The 25,749-nt window shown below is 43.6% G+C and overlaps 1 protein-coding gene across 1 annotated transcript in view; it reads left to right on the forward strand.

The window, feature by feature from the left end:
- MUC16 (mucin 16, cell surface associated) overlaps positions 1–25,749 on the forward strand; it is a 107,310-nt gene that overhangs the window by 27,613 nt on the left and 53,948 nt on the right. Inside the window, exons 5-19 of the mRNA XM_077860055.1 lie at positions 131–682; positions 2,352–2,465; positions 6,501–9,416; positions 10,519–10,643; positions 10,738–10,805; positions 13,134–13,306; positions 15,813–15,848; positions 16,071–16,136; positions 16,842–16,966; positions 17,062–17,129; positions 18,130–18,302; positions 20,234–20,269; positions 20,513–20,578; positions 25,029–25,153; positions 25,248–25,315. Coding sequence (XP_077716181.1) covers positions 131–682; positions 2,352–2,465; positions 6,501–9,416; positions 10,519–10,643; positions 10,738–10,805; positions 13,134–13,306; positions 15,813–15,848; positions 16,071–16,136; positions 16,842–16,966; positions 17,062–17,129; positions 18,130–18,302; positions 20,234–20,269; positions 20,513–20,578; positions 25,029–25,153; positions 25,248–25,315 — 4,711 coding nt within the window. The remainder of the gene's footprint in view (positions 1–130; positions 683–2,351; positions 2,466–6,500; positions 9,417–10,518; positions 10,644–10,737; positions 10,806–13,133; positions 13,307–15,812; positions 15,849–16,070; positions 16,137–16,841; positions 16,967–17,061; positions 17,130–18,129; positions 18,303–20,233; positions 20,270–20,512; positions 20,579–25,028; positions 25,154–25,247; positions 25,316–25,749) is intronic.

Raw genomic sequence — 25,749 nt, forward strand, 5'->3', positions numbered from 1 at the left:
CCATGTTTTGAAGTGTTCCAAGTCTGATATTACCTTTTTGGTTTTGGTTTCAGACCAGCCTTCAGCTGGCCAGTGTGCTAAAATTTCAGTGGAAATCTCTCTCTCACTCTTATGCTTCTCTCTTGTGCAGGGTCTGCTGGTATAACCTCCTCTCCAGAACCCAAGCTTTCCATGTCTGTGTCAGAAATTACTTATCACCTGAGCACCGTAAGGCTGTCTTCAGGTGAGGCCATTTCAACTGACACATCGGTGCCTTCTCTGTCTGCAGCTACAGTCACATCTGGAGTTTCAGGTGCCAGCCCAGCTGCCTTCTCACCCAGTTCATTTTTGAGAACAGAACCAGGCCCTGAAGATGCCATGTCCACCATTGCAGAGAGTCTACTTTCATCAGCTTCAATACCATTTCCCTCTTCGACCTTCACTACTGCTTATTCTTCAATCAGCCCAGCCCCTCAGGGAATTACTTCCTCACTGGTTACCCAGCGTACAGTGGGCACCAACATCGGGACAGAGAAGAGCACTGCTGAACAACCCTTGGCTGTGGTCAGTACTTTGGAAACATGGACTGAACCAGTCAGGACATCTTTGTCATCCAATGTGGATACCAGAATAACAGAACAAATTCACTTGGAAGCAGTGACAAGTCCTTCTCAACTTCCTGTAAATTCAACACAGTTGACAAGTAAGGTCCCACAGCTCCTATACGTCTATTTTTAGTGGCTTATATGAAATGACCCTTTTCCTGAAAGGCATAAGGGAGTTAATGAGTTTATAACTGCACGGAAATTCTTTTAGGAAACATTTGTTGATCTATCCTCAGTCCTAGGCTAGAAACTAGGAAACAAAGTATAAGTAAGCAAGTAGATGATTCTAGTACCATGATAGATGTTTTAACATTACTATGATTATGATGATAATGCTAACAACAGCAGATTTTTTTATAGGGCACTTATTCTGTGTCGGGCACTGTTGTATTAAGTTATTTAATCCTTACTGGAACACAATTTGAAGAAAGGATGATTATAAACCCATTTTTACAGATTAGTAAAATGAGGCACAGACGGTTATGTAATCCACTCAAAATCAATCACAAAGCTAGTAAGTGGTAAGAATTCAGACTGTGTGGCTCTAGGAGTCTATGTTCTTAGTTATTAGGCTAAGTAGGAGTGGTCATAAAGGGAGGAGAAAAAGCAGGAGACTCTGACATTGCAGAAGCTGTAGGATGGGAGATTTTTAGGAAGGAAAATGGTCAGTTCTGTCAAATGCTACTAATAGTCAAATTGAAATGAGGGGAGTCTTTCTATAACATTTGGGCACTCAGGGACTTTAATGAAGGGAGTATGAATAAGTTGCAAAGAACTAGAACTAGAACTACACATAGATGCCGGGGAGATATCCCCCATTTTAATTACATTTTCTACTTTAAATTCAATTTGCCAACATATAGTATAGCACCCAGGGCTCATCCCATCAAGTGCCCTCCTCAGTACTCATCACTCAGTTACCCCATCATCCCCCCACTGTCCTCCCCTTCCACAACCCTTTGTTTGTTTCCCAGAGTTAGGATATCCTCCATTGAATTGAGTGTGTTTCTATATTAAGAACAGAGTCAAAAGTAAGGGAAAAGTGAAAGGAAAAGGTGAGCAAAGGAAATGATGGAACAAAGTAATGATGCAATGGGGGAAGGATTCGGGGTCAAGGAGGTACACCATCTCCAAGAGATCCTTAGATGAAGAAGGGAACCTCTTGGGGATTGAATTCCTCTGAAAAGTTGAATTTGCCCCCAACTTTTGTTTGGGAGACAAGTGTAACGAAGTCCTCTAACTACTTTAGCACCTGCGTTGCTAGACAATATCTATAGGAAGATGAATTGGCTACCTCTCAATTCACAGTAAAATTAGACACATTGAATAGTGTTGATGCATGTCTTAAAAGGTGGCTCAGTAGTTGAGTCATGGATATTCAGTAAGCAAGTGATGAGTGGGATGATAAGAATATAGAAGAGTGGTTGGATGGATATAAGGGTAAAAGGAAGAATGGAAAGACATATAAATGAAAGAAGAGAGATCTGATATATAGAAAGGAGGATTGATGTAGAGAAGGGAGATAAGAAGGAAGGATGGATGGGTAGATATAGGGATAGGTGGGAGGAAAGATGGACAAATCTACAGGTGGATGAATGGGTCAATGGACAGGGGTGGCCACTCGTAACACATAGCCTGGCTCAAGTCCATACAGATGGACTTGAGAAGAATTGAATTGTATAGTCATCTAAGTGGATCCAGTTAGACAGTGCTCTCCTTCTGGATAAGATGAATTAACTCAGGTTTCTTCTCCAACCTCACTTGCAGGGACTGATGGCATCGTGGAACGCATCACAAAGATACCCAATGAAGCAGTCCATGGAGGTGCCACAGGACCAATCCATGTCCATGTGTCACCCACATCATCTGCTAGTCCTAGAGGTAGGTTCAACTTTGCTTACTTCCCAGTAATCCCACATGTGGCCTTATTTCCTTTTCCAGAGAGATGGCATGTTTGTTTCTTTAGAGGAAGAACAATGGTGGGGTGGCCATGGGCTTCCCTGTCTTAGCTGGATTTTTGTCTAATAGCTACCGGGTGGATGTTGCCACTTTTTTTTACTCATAACATGCATAGTGAGTTGAGTTCAAGATTGGATATGTCAGTTCCACAAATATGACCCAGTTTAACTTAATTCTGAAAATGCTTATTAATCACTTTCATTGTATTAGAGGCTGTGCTGAAATGGAGGATGCACAGATGAAAATACTGTATCCAGGGATCCCTGGGTGGCGCAGTGGTTTGGCGCCTGCCTTTGGCCCAGGGCGCGGTCCTGGAGACCTGGGATCGAGTCCCACGTCGGGCTCCCGGTGCATGGAGCCTGCTTCTCCCTCTGCCTGTGTCTCTGCCTCTCTCTCTCTCTCTGTGACTATCATAAATAAATTTAAAAAAATTTAAAAAAAAAGAAAATACTGTATCCATGGAGCTCTCAGACCAGCAGGGAAGCAACAAAGGAACAGAATTACTATGATGCAACTTTAAACATATGCAATGAAGATATATTTGAACTATAGAAGGAAAGCTTAATGAGGAAGATAATATTTGAATTGGGTTTGAAAGAATGACTAGGGATTTAACAGAAAGATGAAGGGGGTTGATGAAGACATTCTGGATAGAGGGAACAGGCACGTGCAAAGGCATAGAGAGGGATAAGACTGGAAATATTTGGGAGGTACAAAAAAATTGCTAAAATGTGAGATAGAAGGATGGAGTGGTGGAAAATGATACTGGAGACAGAGGCAGAAAACAACATTCAGAAAACCTTCTCAGGCTTGGTAATGCTTGGTTGGATATTCTTTAACAAAAGGACAAAGAATTTTGAGGCAAAAAAAGGTTTGACAAACATGTTGTTCCTTCCTAAAGAACCATAACATGTATAAACATTTTAAAGGCTCTGAGAAATCCTACTGTAAAGAAAGTGTTTAGCTTTATTCAACATAAGAGTTTTACAGTTACTTGACTACATAATCTTTCTCTCTAAAAGGCACCTGCTAACATTTCTCAGTGATTATTCTGCCTGAGAGTTTAAGAAGTGCAGGTGTATAGGAAGGGGTTCTCCTCACTGTGTGGTTAAAAGCTAAAGCTCCCCATACCCATTGATTTATTCCCAAGATTTTTGGAGCCCAGACTATTTTACATTTTGGAAGCTTTCTGCAAGATACAGGCTTTAGACAGAGTTACCCCACAATCAGATGATTAGTCTCATCCTGTGACCCAGGTGTCTTTGGTTGGATTTCCTCAAAAGCAGAGTTGAGTTAAGGATATGGGGCAAGTGGCTTGTCTCAGGTGGGGGATAGTCCCAGGAAGCACTGGAGAACACAAGGAAAGGAAGTGAATGCAAGTTGCATTCATGAGCAGGCCACAGCTGTGAACAACAGTGTCAGTCCCACTAGGAAGCTCTGGGAGACAGCAGAGAGTACCTCAGTGTTGTTCTATCTGAGGAACGAAGTGGATGGGGCATTTGTTGTCCGACTCTCTTCTATCATTGGCTCTAGAATGTTTGATCCTTGGGTAATAACTCTCAATACTTCCAGCCTACCCCCTGCCCCCGCCACAGGCTAAGTGAGAGCCCTTAGGTGTGGAGTCACAGGGGCTGCATCAGGACCCCCTTGGGGTCACTATATGGAATATAGTTGGGCATTGACAGGATTGGTTACATCAGTTCACCAGGAAATGAATCACTGGGTTTCAGGTGGTGACCAGTATTTAGATAGCAAAGCATATGAGGAATAGCTAACAGTTTTCATTGACTCCTTTCAATATAGAGCAGGGTTTCTCAACCTCAGCCCTATTAAGCAAATAATTACTTGTGAGCTGTCCTGTGCACTGTAGGATGTTTAGCAGCATCCTTGGCTTCTACTCATTAGACGCCAGTAGCATCCTACACATACACACAGTTGTGCCAACCAAGACTGTCTCCCAACATGTGCCAAGTATCCCCTGGGAACAAAATCACCCTGGATTGAGAACCTGAACCAAAAAACTTCTGTTTAACAATCTCTCCAGATGTGTATTTCCTCCTTACGTTCTTCTCTTTTCATCAGAACCCCCACAAAATCCTGAAATTCAGTTAGAGAATGATATACTACAGTGCCAGAGAACATTGGTTTAACATGAGGCAGAATAATGTTTGAATTTCCACATTAGCAGTCAGTAGCTGTGTGACCTTGGCAGATGATGATCTCTGAGTTTCTGTCTTTCTCTTCTATGAAACCACAAGAATAATATGATGTATATTCAGTGCTCTGGTGAGGATCAAAGAGATAAAACATGCTAGGTGCTTGCAAATGTCCCTCTTCCTCCTTTCCCCCTCCTCCTCTTCTTTCCCCTCCTCTTCCTCCTCATCACCAAATACATATTAAGCACTTCAGTATGTCCACTCTCAGAAATTTAGGGGTTTGGGATAGTCTTAGCAAAAGAGGGACATCACTTTTCCATCAGAGTCTAAATCCCCTTTATTTTGTCCCTGGATCAAGTGCTGATAGTCTTGTGGTCCTTATAGAGAAGTCTGCTGGTTGTTCTCCTGCCTTCCTGGGGACCATTTTTTGAAGCTCCAGTCAGCAGCTGCTGTCTCAGCCAATGTGACTTTATGCATCTTCAGGGTCTGAATTCCAGTCACCCTGGCCAGCTTCAGTACTGGTCTAGCATGATTCCTGGCAAATCTGACTCCGCAAATAGTTATTTTGTAGTGGAAATACAAAAAGTAGCAGTTGTAGAAACAGTAGTAATAACCAGTAATAGTTGGTAAGAGTAGCAGTAACAACAATAATAGTAACAATGGTAATAGAGGTAACAGCAATGATGGTAGATATTAGCCGTGGTAGTAGTCACAGCATTAGTAATAGTGGCAATAAGAGCAGTCATGGTAGGTAGTAGCAGTGACAGTAGTAATGGCAGTAACAGCAGGTAGTTATAGAAGTAGCAGTGGTAGTATTGTGAGCCAGGAGGCACCAGGCTTGGTGCACTTTTAAAAAAGATTTATTCATTTATTTGAGCGAGAGAGCATGTGTAAGAGTGAGAGAGCAAGAGCAGGGGAGAGGGAGAGAGAAATCTGAACAGACTTTAGGCTGAGCACAGAGCCCAACATGGGGCTCGATCCTACAACCGTGAGATCACCACCTGAGCCGAAACCAAGAGTTGGCTGCCCAACCGATTGAGCCAGCCAAGCGCCCCAGCTTGGTACATTTTTATCAGCATTCTGAGATGGCCACTCTACTTATACCTACTTTTCAAATGAGAAGATGAAAGTCGAGCAAGGTTTGATAATACATCCAATTAGTGGAGAAGCCAGAATGTAAGTGCAGGACTGCCTTCTTCCAGAACCCAAGTTCTTAAGTACAATGACACATAATCTCTCTCAAGCCAAAGGAGACCTGTCTCTGCATACATCCATCTACATATCCGTTCATTCACTCATTCATTCATTTATTCAACAAATTTTTGTGGACGCCTCCTATATGCCAAGCAGTCTTCTAGCTATTAATAGCTATTATCAAGCAGACTGTGAGGAGTGCCAGGGTGCAGACTCAGGCAGTAGAATAGTGAAATATTGAGAAGGGAGAAATTAATTCTGACATGGATTGACATGTAAAGGTCAATTTGAGAGTCTGGAAGCTGATGAAAGATGGGCAAGGCAGACAGAGAAAACAGCTTGAACAAAGGGTTAGGGACTGAAGAGTACAGACAACATTTGGGAACAGGGAGTGGTTAAGAATTCACGGAGTTACAGCACAAGGTGAGAAGGGGAAGGTGCAGGAATGTCAATGACAATTCCTTTTCCCATTCCAGAAGCACTGCAGGCATATCCCAGGCAGACACATTTCTCTTCCTTTCCTCATGTGGAGAAAAAATAAGCTATTGCCGGAACAGTAAGCAACAATCATTTTGTCCAAACTGTGTGTCCATCCCCCAATTCACAGGACTACCAACAGAGTGGACAGAAAGAGCAGAGATCACAGCTCTGAAGCCCACCTCTACAGCAACTTTGACCACTACAGTCTCTACTCCCACTTCCGGAATGCTGACTCTCCTCGGGACATCAGGTAAAACGGCCAGCACAAGCACAAGAAGAACAATTATTACAGCCCCAGATGTTTCCCCTGATGCTCTAGAAATGACAGCTTCATTGGCCACCAGACCTGAAGCAGAGACCAGCACAGAGGTTCCCAGGACAACCTCATCTGTCTTCAATAGAGGGTCAGAAACCACACCGTTACTGGTCCTGAGTTCCGAAGCAAAGAACAGTTCACCTGTTCCAACTCTGACTGTTTTCTTTAGTGAGCCAGAGGCCACAACCTCATGGGTCACTCATCCTGCAGAAACCAGCTCAACTGTTTCCAGGGAAACCCTGAATGCTTCCCACAGTGAATCATATAGCATACCCCCAACCAGTTCTGGGGAAGACGTCAGTTCAGCTGTTCCAACTCTGACTGTCTTCCCTGGTGTACCAGAAATTGTGACCTCACTGGTGACCAGTCCTGGAGCAGAGACTAGTATGGCTATTTCAACTCTGGCTGATTCCCAAGATGAATCAGAGACCACTGCCTCATGGGTCACTCATCCGGGGGTACAGAGCAGTTCAGCCATTCCAACTTCACATGTCTTCCCTGGTGAGCCAGGGCTGGTGACCTCACTGGATACTAGTTCTGGAGTGGAGATCAGCCCAGCTGATCACACCCTGACTATTTCTCCTGGTGAGCCAGATACAATAGTCTCACTGGTTACCCATTCTGGGGCACAGACTGGTTCAGCCATTCCAACTCCAGCTGTCTCTCCTGGGACAGAAACTATTTCCACTATTACAACTTTGACTGTTTCCCCTGGTGAACCAAATACAACAGCCTCATGGCCTCATTCCAAAGAGAACAGCACATCTGTTTCCAGGATAACTCCAAATTTTTCCCAAAGTGAATTAGACACTGTACTTTCTATGGCCACCACTTCTGGAGCAGAAGCCAGCTCATCCACTCCAGCAATTACTGTCTCACCTGGTATACCAGCTATGGTGACCTCACAGGCCACTAGTTCCAGAACAGATGCCAGTACAACCTCTTTGACTCTGACTGAATCCCTGCATGAATCAGATACAACAGTTTCCTTGGTCACCCATCCTGCAATGTCCAGCCCAATGGTTCCTAGGACAATCCCCAATGTTTCCCATAGTGAATCAGAAAGTGCACCCTCAACAGCCACCAGCCTTGAGACAGAAGCCAGTTCAGCTGTTCCAACTACATCTGTCTCCCCTGGTGTACCAGATATAGTGACTTCACAGGCCACCAGTTCTGGGACAGATGCCAGTATGGTTATTTCACCTCGAACTCTTTCTTCTGGTGAACCAACAAACACAGTCCCATGGGTTAATCATTCTGGATCACAGACCAGTTCTGTTCCAACTCTGACTGTCTCCCCTGGTGTATCAGGGGTGGCAACCTCACTGGTCACCAGTTCTGGGGCAGAGACCAGTACAACTTTTCTAACTCTTACTGATTCCTCACATGATTCAGATACAACAGCCTTACAGGTCACCCATTCCACAAAGACCAGCACACTTGTTTCCACAATAACTCCAAATTTCTCCTACAGTGAATCAGATACCTCACTCTCAACAGCCACAACTCCAGGGGTAGAAGTCAATTCACTTCCAGCTAAAACTATCTCATCCAGTGTGCCAGGGTTAGTGACCTTACTGGTTACCAGTTCTGAAGCAGAAACCAATACAACTTTTTCAAGTCTAACTAATTCTCTGCATGAACTAGAGACCACAGCCTCATGGGTCACCCATCCTGAGAAAGAAGCCAGTTCAGCTGTTCCAGCTCTGCCTTCTTCCCCTGGGGAGTCAGATACAGCAGTCTCATTGGTCAACCATCCTACAGAGACCAGCCCAGCAGTTCCCAGGACAACCCCCAATATTTCCCATAGTGAACCATATACCACACACTTGATGGCCACCAGCCATGGGACAGAAGCCAGTTCAATTGCTCCAGCTCCAACAGTCTCTCCTGGTATAACAGATATGGTTACCTCCTGGTTCCCTAGTTCTAAGACAGATGCCAATATGACTATTCCAAGTGTGACACTTTCTCCTGGTGAACCAGCAACTACAACCTTATCAGTCACCCAGTCCAGTGCAAAGACAAGCACAACTGCTTTTCCTCATTTACCAGAGACCATAGCCTCATTATCTATCCAACCCGAGTTGGAGATCAGTGCAGCTCTTCCAACTCAGACTGTTTCCTTCAGTTCAGCAGAAACAACATCCTTCGCCACATCTGTGACCAAGACCAGCAGAGTTCATCTAGGCCCAACTGTCTCACCTGGTGTTTCTGCAGAAACAGCCTCACTCTCCACAGGTCCTGGCACAGACATCAGCACTAGTTCAACTTCAACTCTTTCCCCTACTTTTTTGGCAACCACAGGCTTACTGGCCACCAGCCCTGCATCAGATGCCGGCACAGGTATCTCAACGTTGACTGCTGGTGTTCTTGGGCTTGTCAGTACCCCTGAAACCACCGGCGAGCCTTATACCTTAACTTCCTGGGGCACAGAACCATCATCACCTGTGACATCAGTTGGACTCCCTGAATTGTCCAAGACTGTGACCTTGAGAGCATCAGAGACCCCAATACCACCTAAAACAAGCCACAGGGAAGGATTGAGTGCAACTACTGTCCTGAAAACCACAATTCTTGAAACCACTAATTTAGCCGCTACAGGTTCAGGCCCCACCATGGCAGAGACCACAACTACCTTCAGTACAATGGCAGGAAGTTCCTTTGTCGCTGAGACCTCGCCTGAGATGTCCACCTTGGCCTCTCTGAGTGTTACTTCAGAAACAAGTAAGAATGACTTTTTTTTTTTTTTTGCTGCAGTAAGAATATATATATGCTATAAAACTAGCCATTTAAACCACTTTAAATGTATAATTCAGTGGCATTAATTCTATTCACAGTGTTTTACAAATATCATCCTTTGTCCAAAACGTTTTATTACCCCAAACAGAATCTGTGTACCCATTAGACGTTAGCTTTCCTTTGGACTCCTTTCAGCCCCTCTAATCCACTTCTGTCTTCTTGAATTTGCCTATTTTAGAGATCTCATGTATGTGTAAATAGTATATTTGTTTTCTTGTGTGTGTCTGGCTTATTTCACTGAGTGCAATGTCATGGTGGTTCATCATGTCATAGCGTGTATCAGAATTTCATTCCTGTTTATGGATGAATGACATTCCATTGTATGGATGGGCCACATTTTATCTGTCTGTTCATCTGTTGATGGACACTCAGGCTGTTTCCACCTTTTGGCTACTGTGAACAATGCTGCGATGAATGTGGGTATGCACGGATCTGTTTGAGTCTCTGTTTCCAATTCTTTGGGATAATATCTCGAGAAAGAATTGCTGAGTCATGTGGTGTACTAGTTTGTTAGGGCAGCGGTGAATACCAAACACTGGGTGCTTTGAACAATAGAAATATATCAGTTCTAGAGGCTGAAGGGGATCCTGGGAGAATGTACAGAACATGAATTTTGGAGTCATCCTCTCTGCAGGGGCAGTTAGGGAGCTGAGGTATTTATCCATCAGCTCCCATCAATCATTGCTCCCTGGGCCTGTTTATTCCCCTGAGACAAGGAGATGCAAGCATTGCTGTGTGCTGAAATGGTAAGAGACAAGGGGAAGTGAGAGGACAGTGACCAACTCACCCTGGTTTTCCCAAGACTGTCTCACTTTTCCAACCGGACGTCTGATCCCAGGAACTCACATAGTCCTGGGAACACTGGGATGGTTGGTCACCCTGTATGGGAGGGTCTTGAACAGCAGGCCATTCTAGGCCAAACCCCAAATCAGTGCTGGAGTTAAGGTATGTCCTCAGAGCCTTCCCTCCCATCCCTAGCCCAGGACTGACTCAGGACTGGGTCATTTTACTCTCCCCACCACCACAGCTGCAGTTCCTTTCTTGACACCTTTTACCATCAACTTCACCATCACCAACCTGTACTACACAGAGGACATAGAAAACTCGGGATCTGAGATATTCAATGCCACTGAGAAAGACCTGCAGCGCCTGGTGAGAGCCCCCCACCAAAGCTCACCTTCTTCCAAGCCTGCCAAACCCTGAAGTCTTGGCCTCTCCAGCTCATCACCCTCTCATTTGTTCCCAGCTCAGGATTTTGTTCGAAAACAGCAGTGTTGGCTCCCTCTACGCCGGCTGCAGGCTGACCTTGCACAGGTGAGGCTTCTTCCAAAGGACTTACAGAACCCCAGTTCTCTCCTTTCTTGGTCCCCCACATCCCAGTCAACCACAGCCTCCGGCCTTTGCCAAGAGGCAGCATATCATATTGGATCCAAAGTGCCTGGGTTTGAACCTTTGCCCTCCCATTTGCTAGCTGTGTGACCTTGGGAAAGTTGTATAACCTCTCTGTTCTTCACATTATCTACAAAGTGGTGATCATACTAGTACCTTACTCTTGGGGTTCTTAATCACTCATCACAATGCCTAGCCCATTGTGAACACTCAATGAGATCTAATAATATTAGCCAGTGTAGTATCTTTGCCAACCATGTCCCCAGAATCCCCGACACTCTGCCTGCCCCAGCTCTTATCTACCCTATTGGGGACAAACTCTGGACACTGCAATTCTGCAGTATATTCCTTGAAAAGAGATAGGGACTTTCCCAAAGGATGTTATATAGAACCAAAGGGGGCAAAAAACCCAAATGTTGAATACTGGCAGGATATATTGCAATTTAAAAATTCCCAAATGGACCTGAACTCTGCAGAAATAGTCCATCTTCTCCTTTCTGCCTATGCCCATTTGGTGTCTTCTGAGGTCAGTGGGGGCTCAGAATTCTTTCCGTACATTTCACGACCTTATGACTTCTCCTTGGGGTCTTGCATCCAGCCAATGCAAGTCATCCGCCAGAGAGGGGTGTCTTCTACTCAAATGGCTTCGTGAGAAGAGGTTCCTGGAGTGTTGTAGACCCAAACCATCCTAATGAGTTCTACTCACCACACCTGCCCCCATCACCCCATGAGATGGGGGAATCAATAAGATAATATTGCCCATATGATATGCCACCTAAAAATCTAAGCAATATACATGTTTTCATTCATTTCATCTTTACAACAACATGATTATTATCCTACATTGCAGAAGAGAACACTGAGGCTCAGAGTAGTCAACTTACTTGAGAGGAGCCAGGATTTGAACCCAAAAGTTCTAGATCTTGAATTCCTCCTTTTAACCACAATACAGCAGTGCTCAAGGTCACGGGGATTAACAACTTACATCCTTAAAAGCACTCAGAACTCCAAAGAGCCTGTGGATTTGGAGGTTATTTCTGCTAGTATTTACTGGATTAGAAATTAAAACAAATGTTATAAATATTTAATCATTAATTTATTAAAAGTAATAACTATATTACATGTTAACATAAATAACATAATTTAATGAATAATAGCCATATTTCCCCTGCCTCCCCCAAAAGCATAACAAGAAGAGAGCCATTATTTACCTTTATGCAGATCTTTTTAATGTCTGGCTTAGGAGAAGACACTGGGATATCTGCTTCTGCATTCAGTCTTTTACAATATTTCACTTTGTGGCCTCTGGAAAAAAATTCACAGTGACACTCCTGAGAGAATAAAAGTGAAAATAATGTCTTGGTATGAATATGAAAATATTTTTACTTGATGGACTCCCTGTAAGAGTTTGGGAATACCAGGAGTCCCTGGGCCACACTTTGACAACTATGCTTTGAGTATCATGGATAATAGAAAGAATTCCCAGGCAAGGGAAGAAGGGGATCTTTCTCATTGTAAAGCCCCCAGTATGGGCCAAGCATAGTAGGTTCAGCTTAAATTCAGGACAAAAGTCCTCTTATCACCTCTTAATTCATTTTCTCTGTTTTTCTCCAAACTTGGTTGCCTGCTCCTAAGGTGTTCCCAATGGGTTGGGATTCCCAATGGGTTAGTCTGGCTTGGGATTCACCAACTTAAAACAAAGTCTTCCTTTCAGGCTCCATGACGGCTGTTACACAGTGTCACAGTCAGCCACAGGGGTGACTCACTCACCTCCTCCAAGGTCTTCAGTCCTTTGCTATTCCTTTCCATACGTGGCCTGGGCTCAGGATTCTTGTTTCCTCCCCGGAAACTCCACACCCCCTATTCCATGACCCAAGCAGGATTCAGCTGTTACTGGAGGGGACACCATCTATACTTACCTTCTTGAGTGGACAAGGACTGTACTAGGTGCTGGTAGTTGACACAATGAACATAAACCAATTAATAAAATGATTGAGGAGCAAAAGAGGGAAATTAGGTATGGAGTAGCCCTGGAGAATACTGCATTTAAGGTGGGGTGGTCTGCATCCCCATATGAGACATAAAAAGATGTGTTTGAGAAAGCAGATGAAACCCAGAGAAGAGTGCTAATACACACCAAGGGGTTCAACGAAGGAAGGCTTTGTCAAAAGTGGCCAACTCTCAGGTGTCTCTGCATGTCCCTATTCCTTTTTTTTTTTGCATGTCCCTATCCCTGTGTCTTTCTTTCCCCAGGGCTGAAGAGGATGGAACAAGCACCAGAATGGACGCAGTCTGCACCTACCGCCCAGATCCCACAGGCTTTAGGCTGGATAGAAAGCGGCTGTACTGGGAGCTAAGCCAGCAGACCCATGGTGTCACTCGGTTGGGCTCTTACACCCTGGACAGGGACAGTCTCTGTGTCAATGGTGAGCACCTCCATTGCTGTTGGGGTCTCCTCTTGACTCCCAGATGGGCGCTCCTTGGTACAGTTTCTCAGTATCCACGTTCATAGTTTTGGGCCAACTTAGAATTTCCAAGGGGAAATTCTCTTCCATCAGAACACCTAGAAAGCAACTTTCCTTCCTTCCCTCCTTCCTCTCTCCTTCCTCTCTTCTCCTTCTCTTTCTTTCTTTCTTTCTTTCTTTCTTTCTTTCTTTCTTTCTTTCTTTCTCTCTCTCTCTCTCTCTCTCTCTCTCTCTCTCTTCCTTTCTTTCTTGTAAATCTAATATTTATTTTGTACATTGTCATTTTAAATATTAGAAACTTTGAGAATGAAAGGGGTATTTTAGGAAAATATCCTTTTCCTATTTTAGGAAAATTCTTAGGAACCTTCTTATCACCTGATTTACAATACAGGGCCTGCCTTTTTCTCTGCCAAGGTGAATTGTTATATTACTTTCTAATTTTTGATCAGATTCCAGCATTTTACCCTGTGTGCTTTCCAGTATGGTAAACTACTCTGAAAATTTCATTAATGTGAAGTTTTGTTTGCTGATGTCACTTCCTTGGGCTATCACTTTTTTGTTACATCTCTTTTCATGAATACTGATATTTGTCTTCATTACATTCCTTTAGTTGCACAAATATAGTCTCTCAAATATCAGCAGTGTGGACATTCCATGGTCAGTTAGTCTCTAAGTCCTACTATTTTTTTTGTTAACATTTTAATTTTAATTCCACTTGGTTAACATATAGTGTTACATTAGTTTCAGATGTACAGTAGAGTGATTTGGCACTTCGTGCATTACCTGGTACTCCCAGAACAACTTCCAAGGTATGGAAATAGGATTCCCTCCAAAGTCTTCTTTATTGCAGTAACCTTTCACAGAAACCCAAATCTGGAGCATGCAGCTGTCAGGGACGGAAGAAGGTAAAGCAAGCCCACAGTGGCTGTAGGCATTAACTCCTCCCCAACAGGCAACAAGTTCCCAAGGTGGTGACTGATCTGCCTCTTTCTCTTTGTCATGACAGCCTGTGGCCCTTATGCATTTTCTAGGGGCCAGCCAGATTACACCTCACCTGAGTATAAAACAACAAGGCTGTTAGCAATGTTTTTAGCAATAAATCCCGCTGCACCAATGCTCTTAGCAACAAAACCCACAGTAACGCCTATACTAAAGGCTAATATTTATTGAGGGATGCCTATGATCTGGAACATTCTGTGTATCACCTTTTACTAATCCTGTCCAATACCCTGTGACATATTATGTATGTTTTACAGAGGAGCAACCAAGGCTCAAGGAGGGAAATCTACTTTCCCAAGTTCAGACAGCTAATATAAGTGGTAGCAATAGGACTCAAACCCTAAATTGGCTCCAAGGCCTCCCAAGAGGCCCCCTAACTACTAGGCTACCTAGACTAACTAGAACTAGCCTCAAATCTCAGGATAGGAAGGCATATCAAGATACCTCTAATATGACAATTTAAACTAATGGTTGATTAATTAATTACATTCCCACTGAATTGCCTTTGACATTGGCTTTCTATCTGGATTAAAACCTGTATTGTATTTCAGTAGTCCTCAAGAATTCCTTAAAGCTGTAGTTGAGTGTGGGTTTGGGTGATTTACAAGTCTTTCCTTAAGCCCTCATCCTGGTTTTTTGCTCATTCTGTGACCCTGGGCAAACCATGCAACCTCTCTAGGCCTCAGTGTCTATTTTTAGAATGGAATTTTTAAAAACATCATCTAAGATTATTATAAAGGTCAAATGAGATAAAACCTGAATAATCTAAGTACACTACAGGGCTCCCTCCACAAGATCCAGTCTCAAAGAAGAATTCCATTTCAAGGAGCCCAGTCAGACCATCAAATATAAAATAAATCTAAATTTTACTTGTATTACTTACAGATCATCAGAGAGGATCCAAACTATGATCCAGAACCATACTTATTCAAACTCTCTTTTACCTTTTCCCTCTTACTCTCCAACTTTATACTCTATTTGACTCCCCCCTTTGTCTGCCTGTCTCATTCTCTCACCCTCATGATCTCAGTTCCACATTATAAAAGTCTAGGAACCATGTCAAAGATCACACTGTCCCTGAAGAGTGAGGTAGTGGGAAAATTTCAGATCAAGGACAAAGGTATATTTAATTGGCAGAGAAAACACAAATAAGGCTGAAAATACTCTCATAAAGTTGTTGTTCCTAATACTCATTTAATGAGGTTAATACTGTCCCAGGCACCTAGTAAACTCCTACATGATGAGGGAGATTTTGATCATTATTGTCTTTGTGGTTGGTGACCATGAGGATGACATGGTCATGAGCACTGGAGTATGAGGCAGTTAACTTATAACTTAACTTATAAAGTTGATGAGTCTCAGAGAAACCACTCAAGGATATTTGTGTTGTGTGTTTCAAGTCCTACCCCTTACTCTTTTCTTAACCTCCTCCCATCAGCTTACTCTTCCTCTCTGGCTCTCTCTGCAGGTTATAACCATCAGTACAGGATCCCCACCACCAGCAGTAAGTCACGAGGGCCCAGATGTCCTTGCACCCCTGGGATGCTTCCTCCTTACACCTGCTCCCTGAGGGGGGGAAGTATCCACCGACCCCCAGTTCTCAGCCCCAGAGCAGCTCCAGACCACCCATTAGAGACGCGAGCTCCTGTCAACAGCCCTGTCCTCTCATTGCTTCATGATAGAGCCCAACAATTTGCATTCATGTTGTATTCTTTCATTCCTTCAGCTCTGCTGACTTCCACATTCTCTCCAGGACTCCCTACATCTCTGCCTCCCACTCCCAGCTCTACAGGTAGGAGTTTAATCTCTGAGTCCCATGAAACTTCAACTCCTGTTCTGATTGGTGAATCCCTGCATGATCTGGACCCTGCTATCCACCCAACCCCAGGTTGTCCCACTGTCTCCCTTGCTCCCTCATCTCTGGCTATACCAGCCCCATTTCTGTTCCGCCAAAGACCAAACACCTTTCCATCCTCAGGGCCTTTGCTCTCACTGTAATGGGAACTCAGTTCTGTTCCTGGTTTCTCTTTGTCCTCCAGATTCAGGTCAGCTGGCTCTTGCTCAGATCTCCTCCTAGAAAGTAGCTTTTCCCCATATCTCACACATAGATGTGTTCTAATCTCTATTCCATCTCTATGATCATTTCCTTCATGGAAATTACTATTGTTTGGATTTCTTGACTGTCCAAACATTTGTGACACCAAAGGTCTTGGCCCCTCCTCTTCCCACCAAGATGTTGTGACAGGTCAGCCTTTGAACACTCTGGGATGAGAAGATTGAAGTTTCCTTTTGAGCTGCTATGACACATCTACCATGGAGGTCCCCTCTCCTCCCTTGGCTGGCTAAGGAGGGAGGGTACCCCGGAAGGGATATCTCAGGCTTCACCTACTGGGCACTGAACAGAGAGATGGCACTAGTGTCTTCCCTCTAACGTACAGGGGGAGGTCTCAGGCCTAAGACTGTGATAGGTCTCCTCTCTCTCTCCCTCCTGCTGCAGGTGTGGGTCCAGCCCTGGTGCCATTTACCCTCAACTTCACCATCACCAACCTGCTCTGCACCCCAGACATGAAGCACCCAGGCTCTATGAAGTTCAACTCCACTGAAAGGGCCCTGAATCGCCTGGTAAGAGCCCAACAATGCTTTCCCTGGCCTGCCTTGTCCTTCCCTCACCCAGTCACCTCAGCCTCTCCTGCTCAATTCTTTCTCCTTCCTCCCAGCTTGGCCCCTTGTTCAGGAATACCAGTGTTGGCCCACTGTACTCTGGCTGCAGACTGACCTTGCTCAGGTGAGACTTCCTTCTCTTATAACATGAAGGCTTGCACTGTTACAGGCAAGTTCACCTGGTAGTGCGGACCTGAACATAGCAACCAGAAGAATCATAAATGGCTGAGGTCTTCCAGGAATTCAGATGAAAGGCATCCCCTCTGACTGGGTATTTCAGAGAGGGCTTCCTGAAAGAGGTGGCTGTCAAATAAAAGTCTTAAATTACTTGCATAAGCAGAGCCACGGAGCATTCATGCTCACTGGTCAGAAAGGGCAGCACTGACTCTTTAGGCAGACATAAAGTGACACACTTCAGGCCATGGCCTGTGACAGGTGCTAAGGGCACTGAGAGAGTCAGTCATGGGCCCTTCCCTCAAGGTACCCACAGTATTGAGAGGACAGCAACCATAATAATTGAGAGGACTTAAAACCATAATAGGAACAGTATTACTACAATGATAAAGCACTCACTACAAGGAGGCCATAGAGGCCTGGAGGATGGACTTTTAGCTCATTGTGAGGAAGTGGAGTGGAGACAGTCTGGAGAAGGTGATGCCTGAGCTGAATAGGTATGAATAGGTATTAGCTAGAAGAAATTTTGGCAAAGATATTTCAAGGGGTGGCATATCTCAGATCCATGAGGAACCATGGAGTTGTATGCAGAATTTTGATGTGATATCATTTATTTTAAGTAGTGCACTGGTAGATGTGAGGAAGGGACAGGAGGTGGGGAAGCCAGTGAGATGTTGGGCTAGACCTGGATGTTGCTTGGATGGGGGGTACCAAGGACAGGGGAAGGTCCAGAATATTTCCACATGTTTGGCTCCATATATTTGGCTCATCTTAGTTGAGAAGGCCCCAGAAAAGAATGTGCATGAGAAACCAGACAAGACCCAGGAACGTGAAACGTCATAAAACAAGGCTGGGGGCAAGGGGCAGCAAGCTGAAGGCTAGAGTTGAACAAAGTATATAATTCTCCTACATCTCAGGATACCCCTATTCCCACGTCCCTACTATCCTAGGACTGAAAAAGATGGAGCAGCAACTGGAGTGGATGCCATCTGCACCTATCATCCGGACCCCATGGGCCCTGGGCTGAATAGAGAAGAACTGTACCAGCAACTCAGTCAGCTGACCCATGGTGTCACCTTGCTGGGAACCTACACCCTGGACAAAGACAGTCTCTATGTCAATGGTGAGTGTTTGTGCTGCAGTTAGGGTCTCCAGTCCCATACTACTTTATACTAGTAGTTCTCAACTAGGATGATTCTGCTCCCCAGGGGACATTGGCAATGTCTGGAGATATTTCGTGTCGTAACCGGAGTGGTACTAGTGACATCTAGTGGGTGCCAGGGGTGCTGCTAAACATCCCACAATATACAATGTAGCGCTCCACCATGAAGAATTATCTAGACCAAATTGTCGATAATGCTGAGTTTGAGAAATTGCTATGTACAGATTTATAGTTCTGATGCAAACCTAGCATTTCCTTGGGGACTTATTTTTGACTGCTTAACACATCATGGGAGGCTGATTTCCTCTCCCTTTTCACCTCTTAGATGACATTTTTCTTCCTCCTTATTTCCACTGCTCCCCACAAGAGCCCAACTGGAGCATGCAGACTCTAGGGGGATAAGTGGGTGATGCAGAACTCTGTGGCTAAGGTTTCCAAATGGGCAGTGGGTAACCATGTCAACCCTCACCCCATGTCACTCTCTCCATCACGACAACCAATGTTTAAGTTCCCACAGGCCAGTCAGAGCTACACAGACTTCATGAAATAACATCATACTTAGCACATGCTCCATAAGTAATGACTCTGTGCACAAAACCATTGGCAACAATGCCCCTAAGACCAATGCAAACACTGAGAATAGTAACTATAATCATGGTTGATTCTTATCATATGGTTCTTATGTGCCAGGAATTGTGATAACGTCTTTATTTGTATTATCTCATCTCAAAACCCTGTGAGTTGTTGCAGTTATTTTTACAGAGAGAGCCATTGTATATTCAAACAAGAAGTCATTTGCCTGAGATAATCCAGCCATCATGCATGACAGAACAAGACTCAAACCCAGAACTGAATCTAAACCCCAAGTTCCTAACCACAAGGCAACACCACAGACCATCCAGATAGAGAAAGCCTCAAATTTCAGGACAGAAAGGGGCATGAGTGACATCTAGCCTAACAATCTAATCTATATCTTGATTAGTTATTTCCCCTCTATATCAACATGGAGATTTCCTTAAAGCAGTGGTTAACTTTGAGGATTTTGAGGATTGGTGAATGACAGATCTCTGTTTTATGTGATGCTGAACAAGCTGTGCAACCTCTCTAGGCTTTAATATCCCATTTGCAGAATGGAATAAGCATACATGTCATGTAGGATTGTCCTGATTGTCAAATGAAAGAGGTCCAGTCTTGACGCCCACCCCTCACAGAGCACCCAAGGAGATGACCATGACTCAGAGAAACACTCATAAAAAATTCTCAATTCCCAATTCCTTTCAGACTCCAATTTTTATGCCATCCATCTGACTTCCAGTTCTCTTCTTATCTTCATTATCCTAGCCCATTTCCAAAGTTACTCTGATATTCCAAACCACATGTACATTCCCTCTCCATCTTGTTCACTTCCACAGACCCCTCTCTCAACCTGCCACAATTCTATCATTTTTACATCACTCCCAAAAAATCAGAAACTAAGCTATAAAGATAAAATCATATTGTCATAAAATTTGTGAATGGAGAGAAGCTGAGAGAGCAAGGATAAGTTATCTTTCTGGATTGAGAAGACATGGATAAAGCTTGGAACACACTTGTTTGTAAATTTATCCCCAGTTCCTTGTCATGTGGTGTTTAGCATTATTTCTGGTGCTTAGTGTATGTCCCAATAAATAGGGACAGCTCTTACTATTGTATTTTTCTTTTGGCAATAATAACAGTGAAGATGTTCACCATTATTTGCAAAGGACAAGGCACATAAGGGCACTGAATAAAATGTGGCTGTTATTCATTTATGAATCTCACCAAGCATGTTAATGAATTTCATCTCTATGTCTACCATCTTACCCTTTCCTTAACTCTTGCCCATTATAACCGTCCTTTATTCCTTTCTGCAGGTTATAACCATCGGTACCAGACCCCTACCACCAGCAGTGAGTATTCACGACTGTGAAATTTCAATGCCCACTCGACCCTATTCCCCAAGCACATTCTTCTGGAGAGAAGCTGACAATGTTTCCTCCCTAAGTGTCCAGCCACAGACTCAGAGGAACCCCCAACTCACCCAGGGTCTTGCTCAGAGTCAAGACAGAAGACCAAATTCTAATGAACAGCTTTGGTCCCACATTCCTTCAGGATGGGACTTAATAATTTTTTCCATGTTCTTTTTTTCTAAGCTCCAGTGACTTCTACCTTCACTCCAGAATCTTCCACAACTCTGTCCTCCATCCTCAACTCTACAGGTAGGAGTCTGCTCTCTGGGACCTGTGAAACTTCAACTCTATGCGGTCTGGTTGCTATCGACCACCTATCCTTAGCCTATCCTACTCACTGTCTCCCTCGCTCTCTAAACTTTGGCCACATCAGACACTTGTCTGTTCCTCTAGTGTCCTAACCTCTGTCTGGCCTTTATACTAGCTCTTTCTAGAGATCAGCTGCACCTGGGGCCTTATTGCCTTTCAAATCTCAGCTCAACCATCGCCTTTGAAAAACCCTCCTATGAGGATCCCTGGGTGGCTCAGCATTTTAGCACCTGCCTTTGGTCCAGGGCGTGATCCTGGAGTCCTGGGATCAAGTCCTACATCAGGCTTCCTGCATGGAGCCTGCTTCTCCCTCTGCCTGTGTCTCTGCCTCTCTCTCTCTCTCTCTCTCTCTCTCCCTGTGTGTGTGTGTGTGTATGTCTCTCTCATGAATAAATAAATAAAATCTTAAAAAAAAAAAACGTTCCTAGACTACCTTATAAGAAGTAGCACATCTGAATACACACTTGGGCCACAGGTTTTCTCTATCCACCACCATGAGTATTTTCTCATGGAATTTACTACTGTTGGCTCTATTTAGTCTATTCATTTATTTGTCACCTTGGAGCTGAGGGCCTAGTCTGCACTTGCTTTATATTTATTGACTGGATGAATGGATGAATGTAGCAATCTTGTATATGTCCACATTTGTGGATTCTATTTGAACATCCAGAAAATCATTCAGGATCTGAACTTGCTTCTTGCTCTGTCTCCTCATCTTGTCCAGATGTGGATCTGAGGGCTCTTGAGTTTCCAGGAACCTGACACAAGGGCTTGGTTTATGTCAGGAAACCATCTTACTCCAACCCTTAAGATTTATTTTAAAAATTGAGTCTATGGGTATTTTTCATGCTTACATCATGACCCAGGCTGGGTGTCCCTGACCTTTAATCCTGCCATGGGAGTCTGGAGTTGTGGGATCCAAGCTGGTGTCCTATAATTTGATTTCTGTCTTCTGGCATTCTTTGTTTCATGGGTCAAAGCATTGCAAACTTTTTATAAGCTTTAGACAGAATGCACACTTTCCATGTCCTTACTCTACCCTGATCAATTCAACCATTTCTATAATAGGCCTAACTGCTACAAGCTTGTAAATTTGTGACATACACCATAGACCAAGTCATTCCATGTTTGATGGCATCATTTCTGTAGATGCATTCAAGATTTCTTCTTCATCTTTGGGTATGATGGGTATGATGTATCTCAGCATGATTTTCTTTTGGTAAATACTGTTTGGGATTTTTGAAGCTTCCTGAATTGAAAATGTGTGTTTTCAAGAAATTTGGGGGAAGTTTTAGCCACTCTTTCTTTTTTTTCTAGTTATACCATTACCATTTATTTAGAAAATTTCTTTTGCCCTTAAATTGTACAGGTTCCCTTGTTGAAAATCAATTCATCACAAATATGAGGATTTGTTTCTAGACTTGTGTCTATCCTCATCCAGTACCTTGCTATCTTGATAACTATAGCTTTGTCTGCTGTAGTTTTCTTTTTCTGTGTGTTTTTATTTAAATTCCAGCTACTTACCATAAGTCTTGTATTAGTTTCAGGTGTATGATATAGTGATTCAACACTTCCATACATCACTTCATACAAGTGCACTCCTTAAATCCCTATCACCTATTTCACTCATCTCCCCACCCATCCCTCCTCTGGTGACCATCAGTTCTCTATAATTGAGAGTCCTGTTTCTTTTTTTTTTTTTTAAGATTTTATTTATTTATTCATGAGAGACACAGAGAGAGAGAGAGGCAGAGACACAGGCAGAGGGAGAAGCAGGCTCTATGTAGGAAGCCCGATGTGGGACTTGAGCCCAGGTCTCCAGGATCAGGCCCTGGGCCAAAGGCAGCTCTAAACTGCTGAGCCACCTGGGCTGCCCGAGAGTCTGTTTCTTGATTTGGCTCTCTCTCTCTCTCTCTTTTTTCCCTATGCTTGTTTGTTTTGTTTTTTAGATTCCATATATGAGTGAAATCATATGGTATTTGTCTTTCTCTGATTGACTTATTTCACAAGTGCAACTCTCTAGCTCCATCCATATTGTTGGAAATGGCAAGATTTCTTTTTTTTATACATATATATATACATTACATCTTCTTTATCCATTCGTCCGTCAATGGACATTTGAGTTGTTCTTATAGCTTGGCTATTGTAGATAATGCTGCTATAAACATTGGGGTGCATCCCTTTGAATTAATATTTTTGTATTTTCTGAGTAAATACCCAGTAGTACGATTACTGGATCATAGGGTAGTTCTACTTTTAACTTTTTGAGGAACCTCCATACCTTTTTTCAGTGTCACTGCACCAGTTTGCATTCACTCCAACAGTGCAGGAGGGTTCCCCTTTCTCCACATCTTCACTAACACCTATGGTTTCTTATTTTTTAATTATTTTAGCCATTCTGACAGGTGTGAGGTGATTTCTCATTGTAGTTTGGATTTATAACACACCTTATTTATCCACTCATTTGTCAATGGACATTTGGGTTACTTCCACCCTTTGACTATTGTGAATAATGTTGCTATAAACATGGTTGTACAAACAGAAAAATATCTATTTTTGAATTTAAAAAAAACATTGTAGCTGTGCTGTTTATTTGCATGTGGGCCTTGGGTAAAATTTACTTTCTGAGTCTCAGTTTCCCCAACTGTAAAATGGAACTGGTAATACTTCACTCTCAGGATTGAGATGAGGGTAAGTTGAGGTGCTATAGATGAAGTGCCCAGTACAAAGGCTAGCACAAAATTGGTGTTCCTCATATGAAATTTTTAAAATTTTTTTTAATTTTTATTTTTTTAAATAATAAATTTATTTTTATTGGTGTTCAATTTGCCAACATACAGAATAACACCCAGTGCTCATCCCATCAAGTGTCCCCCTCAGTGCCCGTCACCCAGTCACTCCCACCCCCCATCCTCCTCCCCTTCCACCACCCCTAGTTCGTTTCCCAGAGTTAGGAGTCTCTCATGTTCTGTCTCCCTTTCTGATATTTCCTACCCATTTCTTCTCCCTTCCCCTCTATTCCCTTTCACTATTTATATTCCCCAAATGAATGAGACCATATAATGTTTGTCCTTCTCTGATTGACTTATTTCACTCAGTATAATACCCTCCAGTTCCATCCACATCGAAGCAAATGGTGGGTATTTGTCATTTCTAATGGCTGAGGAATATTCCATTGTATACATAAACCACAGCTTCTTTATCCATTCATCTTTCGATGGACACCGAGGCTCCTTCCACAGTTTGGCTATTGCGGACATTGCTGCTAGAAACATCGGGGGGCAGGTGTCCCTGCATTTCATTGCATCTGTATCTTTGGGGTAAATCCCCAGCAGTGCGATTGCTGGGTCGTAGGGCAGATCTATTTTTAACCCTTTGAGGAACCTCCACATAGTTTTCGAGAGTGGCTGCACCAGTTCACATTCCCACCAACAGTGCAAGAGGGTTCCCTTTTCTCCACATCCTCTCCAACATTTGTGGTTTCCTGCCTTGTTAATTTTCCCCATTCTCACTGGTGTGAGGTGGTATCTCATTGTGGTTTTAATTGCACATGGATTGGCAGAATTAATATTGTGAAAATGTCAATATTACCCAGGGCAATTTACATGTTTAATGCAATCCCTATCAAAATACCATGGACTTTCTTCAGAGAGTTAGAACAAATTATTTTAAGATTTGTGTGGAATCAGAAAAGACCCCAAATAGCCAGGGGAATTTTAAAAAAGAAAACCATAGCTGGGGGCATCACAATGCCAGATTTCAGGTTGTACTCAGATGAAATTTGTAAAGGGTATAGTCACCCAGTTCAGACCTCTGGCCTCTTGATTCTTCGTACCCTAACCCCAGGATGACCATACAGTTGGTTTTGTTTGTTTGTTTGTTTGTTTGTTTGTTTGTTTGTTTTTATGGGGCACTTTTGACAAAGAAAGGGACGTCGAAATTAACATTTACATGAGAGCCACATGACTGTCCAGGGAAAACCAGGAGATGTGGTCAGTTCATGCATAATTCACTTTTCAAAGATGGCTTAATGAAGCTGAGGCAGGAGTCACTGTACAGGGAACAGACTTGACCACTCAGCGGTTGCACATTCTCCCATGGCAAAGTCAGAAGACTATGCGAGATCTCTATCCCAGGGGCCAGCGGAGTGACTGCTTCTTTTCCTCCCACCAAAATATCTACCAATCGTTTGCCTGTAGACACACTGAGCTGAAGGGTTGGAGGTTCTTTTTGCAGCTGAAATCATCCATCCAGTATAGAGGCCCCTCCCCATCTGTAAGTCTGGCTGGATGCAAGGGTAACACTGAGGGAGTGGCAACCCTTGGATCTGCCTCTTACAGCATCCTAGCCAGAGATCATAATGAAACCCCCTTCCCCTTTCTGGCTGCAGGTGTAAGCCTATCTCTGGTGCCATTCACCCTCAACTTCACCATCACCAGCCTGCGCTACACAGAGGACATGGGGCTCCCAGGATCTGAGCTATTCAGCACCACAGAGAGGACCTTGAATCGTCTGGTAAGAACCCCTCTAATGCCTACCCTCCAGTGCCTACTTTTGTCCTGCCCAGCCCCTTGGCCCATCTACTTACATCCATGTCTTTCATCCCCAGCTCAAACCCTTATTCCAGAACAGCAGTATTGGGCCCCTCTATAATGGCTGCAGACTGACCTTGCTCAGGTGAGAACTCCAGGGTGCACATGCAGGTAATAGGCAGGGGGTGAGGGGACCACTGTTCCAGGGACTGCTGACCAATCTGTCACATTGTGTTCCTAACCAGAAAAATGCAGAATCCTCTCAGACTCTCCTTCTCAGGTAACAACTGCCCAGGTTGAACTCTTCAGGAAGATCATTCTTCTGGAACCCATTGAAAAAACAACTAGTAAATCATGCTAGCTTTATCATAATAGAGCCCTACTTTTCAACCAGGAGCGATTTCCCTCCCAGAGGATATTTGGCAATGTCTGAAGACATTATTTGTTGTCACAGCTCAAAAGTGGGAATTGCTAATGGCATCTAGCAAGTGAGGTCAGGGATGCAGCGAAATATCCTACAATATGGAGGACTGTCTCCCAGGACCAAGAGTTCCTGACTTGAAATATGCATAGTGCCAA

The sequence above is a fragment of the Canis aureus genome, chromosome 19 (genome assembly GCF_053574225.1).
Source record: "Canis aureus isolate CA01 chromosome 19, VMU_Caureus_v.1.0, whole genome shotgun sequence".
NCBI classification, from domain to species: domain Eukaryota; kingdom Metazoa; phylum Chordata; class Mammalia; order Carnivora; family Canidae; genus Canis; species Canis aureus.